The 6000-nt window shown below is 37.5% G+C and overlaps 2 protein-coding genes across 2 annotated transcripts; both read right to left on the bottom strand.

The window, feature by feature from the left end:
* Positions 1 to 613: 613 nt before the first annotated feature.
* LOC133727508 (molybdopterin synthase catalytic subunit) lies at positions 614 to 2160 on the bottom strand. The gene is made up of 2 exons (XM_062155103.1): positions 2039 to 2160; positions 614 to 1650 (listed from the first exon to the last, which is right to left on the bottom strand). Exon 2 carries the CDS (start codon positions 1495 to 1497, stop codon positions 895 to 897), a length of 603 nt encoding a protein of 200 aa, XP_062011087.1. The 5' UTR covers positions 1498 to 1650; positions 2039 to 2160; the 3' UTR covers positions 614 to 894.
* A 347-nt stretch (positions 2161 to 2507) lies between these two features.
* LOC133727509 (uncharacterized protein At4g37920) lies at positions 2508 to 5745 on the bottom strand. The gene is made up of 6 exons (XM_062155105.1): positions 5403 to 5745; positions 4898 to 5157; positions 4396 to 4561; positions 3929 to 4173; positions 3192 to 3379; positions 2508 to 3062 (listed from the first exon to the last, which is right to left on the bottom strand). The coding sequence occupies exons 1-6, from the start codon at positions 5626 to 5628 to the stop codon at positions 2849 to 2851; spliced, it is 1299 nt and encodes a 432-aa protein (XP_062011089.1). The 5' UTR covers positions 5629 to 5745; the 3' UTR covers positions 2508 to 2848.
* Positions 5746 to 6000: the final 255 nt, after the last annotated feature.

Genomic DNA, 6000 nt, shown 5'->3' on the forward strand with positions numbered 1-6000 from the left:
GGATAATACTCGAAATACATGAGGTGTGCACTTGTTAACGTTAGTATCCGAGGGGACTCTAGTTAGCTATAAATAAAGAGAGAGAGAGAGTTGACACGAGATGTATAGTGGTTCGCCTCCGCATGAGCGGGAGACTACGTCCACTTGAATGTTGTACTAGTGTGTCGAGCCTTGCGGCCTAACAAGATTACAAGAGATGTAATGGAATGAATGTCTTGAGTTGTGGGAGGAGGCATTCCTTTTATAAGTCAAGGAAGCCATCTCCTCTACTTATTCTTCGATGTGGGACAAGTTTCCACATATTTCTAGTCTATTTAACATGTAGAAAGCTATGTTGTGGTGGCATCTTGGCAAGGGCGGGAAAGTGGCTTCCCGGTGGCGGATTTGCGACTTCCGGATACCGCCGCGTAGCCTGAACATAGGGCTACACGATGCATGTCTTGGTTGGGCCTTGCCATGTCTTGTGGATGTCCCAAAGTGGGTGTTACTTATGCTTGGTGACGTAGTAAATACTCCATATTATTGGAGGTATGTACAGCACTTAACAGAACTTAAATTGGGGGTTACTTGAGTATAAGGAAAGAAGTGCATTCACACATCTGCCCTGAATAAAGAATGTCAAGTAAAAATTTCTTATGCTTGCTCCAAGCGCCAGGTTATAGTCGCATTCAAGAAGTTGAAATATGCATGAAAACTCAGCTTCATTGCAACATTAAGATTCTTATACAACAAGGAAAAAGGATTTAATGAAAATATTGGGGGCACTTCACAACTCCTCTGATTTTAGAACCCTCCATTTGAGACTTTTGATCACGCTTTATTCCAAATATTCCTCTTCAGTAGCTTTATTGATGATGAACTGTTATCTCTTTTCCAAGAAAGGGTAATGTTTTCTTACAAATCTTGGTGAGCTTCATGTTTGCTAATTACAGAATCTCCTTCTTCTACAACCTTTACCTTAGCACCACAGCAGCTCTTCCTAATATGTCTTTGTGCTTCAGAGTCTTTCTCATTACATATGCCTTCTTTTTTCCCGAGATCCAACCTCCTCTCCAAGAACTCTGAGTTCTCCTTCCAAACCTCTCCATTACTATAGACCTCCTTCTTCCATATTGGAACTGACGTCTTTATCTCATCAATTATAAACTTACAAGCATCTAATGAATCAACTCGATGAACAGATGAGACTGCAATGAAAACACTCGTTTTACCAACAGGAACCGGGCCAAGGCGGTGGGCAACTGCAATGGAGACAAGATTCCAGGAAGATCTAGCAGATGAACAAATGGATTTCATGCATCGTATTGCCATGGGAACATATGCTTCATATCTCAACTCCAAGACTGCTTTTCCATCAAAGGTGTCGCGCGTGGTACCAGAAAACGTTGCAATAGCACCTGCCTCTGGAGCACTTACATAATTGATATATTTCGCAATGTCAATTACAGTGTGCTCCTCCAAAATTTCCACTAGATTTCTATCCTCATCAGCCATCATTGTTTAGTACTTTAGCAGAACCCTCAAGTCCTCAACCTTTAAGGAATATGCAACTATTATCTCCAATCACTCTATACTCACACCTTTAGCTGACATTTCAAACTCGTGTCAAGATTCAAGAATAATGTGTAGACGTTGAGGCCCCAAATCCTCCTAGGATTAGAACAGAAGTGATTCAGTTTATGAATACATTTAACAATTGATACATGAAGCCTTGAAAGATATTCTCTCAACAATTTCTTAACAGCTCAATCAATGGGGTTTTAGCTATGAATCAATTATATTGGAAAGCTTGAATTTGCAGCAGTGCCATAGATAATTCTTATCCTTATCCCTAATATTAAGCTTGGAAACATATAACTTCTACTATTGGATTACTTTCAAGAACATATCAAAATTTCCAACACACCATAAATGAGAGAGAAGGCATGAAAATCAATAGAAATTGAAAAATCAGAAGGAAAAAAAAACCTCAACCGAAGAAAAATTGAGAAGCGGAAAGAATGAAACACGAAGAGATATGATTGTTAGATGAAATTACCTGACTCCTGCAGCTAGAAGTAAACCGATAGGAAAACTTCAGAAGAAAAGGTGAAGAGAAGAAGAAGAAGAAGAAGAAGAGTCAACCAGACCAGAAAGGCTGAAGAGAAGGGAGAGATGGTCAAAAGGGACCATGAGATGTAAATTGCAGCCATCATTAGGGATATTTTAGTAAAAACTAAAAAATCCCACCTAATTACCTCATGCCACATGACATAGCAGATTTGAATATTTCTTTTTGTTTATTAGAAAACATAATTATCATTAAAAAAAGTTAAAAAAAAAACCAGAAGACTTATGTTATTACTTGAATGCAGGGCATATACAAAGTCCATAGAGCTAAAACCCTAGGAATTAGTGGTAACAGAAAAATCATCTCAATATGTGAGACAGATTATCAATTGCTAAGCTTTTGTATAGGGTATTAGTAATTTTGGAGTTTCAAGTAATTAGGAATGATCCCTATCTGCTAATGTCAACAAACATAAAGCTTTTCAATATATATTTGTGAAAATATATTTAAAGATAAAATTACATAATTCAGCCAGGTATTAACTAATTCTAGCCATCAACAACATCTCCCTTGAGACAAATGCAACCAACAAGTACATGTGCCCTCATTACAAAAATGGCACTAATGGTACTTCTACTTCCTATAATGATAATTGGATCAACACAGAGTCAACATTAGAAGCTGAAAGAGGCATGATGCCACAGTTCACAACACAGCTTAATTGCAAAACTAGGATCTATATTCTGCACCAACACGAGACACCGGGAGATAAATCTGTTAATAAAAATGGGCGGTACTTCAGAACTCCTCTGATTTAGTTTCCTCTGTTTGAGACTCTGGAGATGTGCTTTTTTCCAAATATTCCTCCTCAATAGTTTCCTTGAGGATGAACAGCCTTTGTATAACCACAGGCTGAGTCATCTGCCTGGCTTCCCTAAGGTCAGTTTCTTCTGCGTTTAGATGGTATGCATCGAGCATGATCTTAATCCACTTGTGAAGCTCTTTGGGAGTACTGCTCAGCCACACAAAAAAAAAAAAAAAAAAAAAAAAAAATTGTTAAATTGCAAAAGTGTAACTGATTTTGTACATTGCTGAAATCATAATATTAGTTAAGACCTGAAGAAGCAACGGGCACTCTTACCTGTACACAGCTTTGGGGTCCTTGGCTTCATTATCATCACCAGGGCAGAAAGCTGTTGCCAGTGCTGAGAATCGCTCTTCAGGATCTGTTATGTTCAGCAAATGTTTGAGCAGCTTTATTTCTTTCGGTACAATGCTCCGAAGACTGCTTTTTGTGGCTTTGTACAAACGATACATTATTTCTTTGACCTGCACTCAAATGAAAATCTTCAGGGTATAGACAAGGAAGATCAAGCATGTAAGCACGTCAAGGGATGCATAGTACTACAATAAAAACTTGTGTCATTGAAGTCAGGGTTTCTTGAAGTTCAAGAGAGCAACAATAGGAAAAATAAGATTTGTGGTCATTGTGACTAACTAAACACATGCATCTAAACATGTCTTGGACACTATTATTTTCCTTTCTTCAAAGGCTACTATGCAAAAGGAACCCTCTTGAGCCATTTTAATATTGATAGCTGTCAACATAATGTTCTTTTTTGTGAAGAGCTTCTGGCCATTCTTAGAAGACGACACCTTTCAAAAAAATCTAACTACAGCCTCTATAACAGCTTGAACAATTGCACTCGTTGTTACCTCAGAAAAGTAGAATAAATGCTTTGCTTGATTTTTTTTCATTTCAAAACATAGTTTAGTGACTCTACGAATAACTGTTAAGGTATCCTTCCCTGCATTTTCTGATGCAGTGATTTCCCAAAACGCGACATAAGCTGCTTGATACAAGATTGCTGATCATACCTCATTTTTCATCGTTGTGGACTCCTTTGCTGAAGCCCAAGCACTGTTTATCAATAATACCAATGAAGAATCCAGTTCCTTTGCCTTGGCAAGGCTTTTAATTTTCTCACAAGCTACATCGATTGAAGGTGAATTTAGGATATCATCGAATTTGGCCTGGGCTGTATCTAATGTGTCCACATATTCTAATGTGTTATCATAAGCACTGACAGCAGACAAGCATCTAGCCCCAAGCCGAGCCATTGCTGCTTGAAAAAAAAAAAGAGACGATCATATAAGATAAGTTGACAGCTACAACATAGATGAAAATATGAATTACAGCTAACTGTAAATGATTGAAGTTCAAGAGGGTGACTTTCCCTCCAAAGGTGCTCGTGATACCACTTAAAGTGAGTCAAAAGCCAGTCATCTCAATCAATTCACACAAAGAATCCAAATATAAGCATTCAAGATGATTCGGCAATTACCATCACGATCTTCCAAACCATCATAAACTTCGGAAAGTAGGTTGAGGTGTCGAAAGAATTCCTCTGTGAAGTCTTTACGCCTCCGTGCAACTATTGCATTGACGTCGGTTGGGTTATCCTGTATCTCCTTGAGAAGTTCACTATGTCTTTCCATTTCATCATCAATCTGCAATGCTCACTCCTCATCAAACAAAACCAGATCGAAAAGAGCTGTAAACTCAAACTAGCATCTATTTACATGACTCATTACTCACATCTAAAAAATGCAGTCTTTTTCTCTTTTTTTAATCTCATTAACTTGATTATTTTGGAGCTGGAAAACTAGAATGGCCATTCAATCAAGTGCAGTGCTTTTGCAGTTTTTGTTATCTTAGGGGATTCCAATATAACAAAAGGCATAGCTTCCAAATTTGCTCATCTTTCAATTCCCAACATAATTGAGAAACAAAACAAAGAATCAAATAAACATAGAACCAACAGAAAAGACAGAACATTTACATACCTTCTTCACCTTTCTTCCCATAGAAACCAATTTTTCCTTCATAGTTACATCACTCTCCGCATCGGCCCGATTCCTACACCTATTATAAAAGCAATCTCTATATTTATTCCACTCCTCCCTAAACACCAGATACCTCCTCCATTCCTTTACCCTAGGCTTCTCATTCAAGAAAATATCAATTATCTTATCACAAAATTGAGTGATGGTGTACCCTTCAGCAACTTCAACCTCTACTTGCTCCTCCATTTCAACATGAGGACCTGAACATCAATCAACCTCTTAAATTTCCTTTTGACACAAAACCCACAAAAGATAAACACATATTTACTATTACACTTGACAATTGCTTATGACAACTCAAAGTTCAACAAGCAAATTACAATTATGAGTCTTTTCCTTAGTTTGTTCTCATGTTTCAACATTTTCTTAAACAACCAGAGTAAGATAAGAAACTGAACACAGAAAGTTCTGAAACAGTTAAAACAAAGATGATAAAACTACTCACTGATAGTGGGGCTTGAGTGGGCAGCATGGGTTTTGGAGCATTGAATTGCTCTCGTGTTTCTTTTGTGGTTGGAAGTGAGAGGGGCAGAGGATATGGGAGGGATAAGGGTAGTTGGGGAAAGGATTTCACTGAATGTTGGGAAGAAGTCAAAGGAGGTTGAAGTGTTGAAGAAGATGGAGTGGTGGGTTGTGGAAATGGAAAGCTCAAGTCCCAACAGATTGTTCATGGCGACAGAGCTGTATTCGGAGAAGCAGAGAAGAAGAACTGAAGAAGAGGATGACTAGTCAAGTTCAGTCGTTTGTGTCGAATGTAGATAAACAAGATAGCATAACCAATGCGGCGTCGTTGTGGCCAAGGTTTATGACAATTTCTAAACATTTACATATTTATCTTTAATTCTTTAATTCTTTAAAGAAAAAAAAAACAAAAAAAGTTGATATTCTCCAAATTTAGTGTTTGTAAACGTTGATTTTTTTCCCCTTCCAGACTTGTAATTTTATCATTGAAGTGTTAATTTGTATTACTTCAATTTACTAAACAATTCCAATTATGTTCATATTATTGCTTGAAAACAGAATTGATCAGGAATATTGTTTAA

This window comes from Rosa rugosa, chromosome 1, assembly GCF_958449725.1.
Source record: "Rosa rugosa chromosome 1, drRosRugo1.1, whole genome shotgun sequence".
NCBI classification, from domain to species: Eukaryota; Viridiplantae; Streptophyta; class Magnoliopsida; order Rosales; family Rosaceae; genus Rosa; species Rosa rugosa.

What these genes read in the sequence shown, in the direction of transcription:
- LOC133727508 (XM_062155103.1), bottom strand. Translation starts at nt 1,497, where the DNA reads ATGATGGCTGATGAGGATAGAAATCTAGTGGAAATTTTGGAGGAGCAC.
- LOC133727509 (XM_062155105.1), bottom strand. Translation starts at nt 5,628, where the DNA reads ATGAACAATCTGTTGGGACTTGAGCTTTCCATTTCCACAACCCACCAC. An exon ending in TGGGAAGAAAGGTGAAGAAG is followed by an intron (nt 4,562 to 4,897) that starts GTATGTAAATGT and finishes TGAGCATTGCAG; the next exon opens with ATTGATGATGAAATGGAAAG. An exon ending in GACCCCAAAGCTGTGTACAG is followed by an intron (nt 3,063 to 3,191) that starts GTAAGAGTGCCC and finishes GTGGCTGAGCAG; the next exon opens with TACTCCCAAAGAGCTTCACA.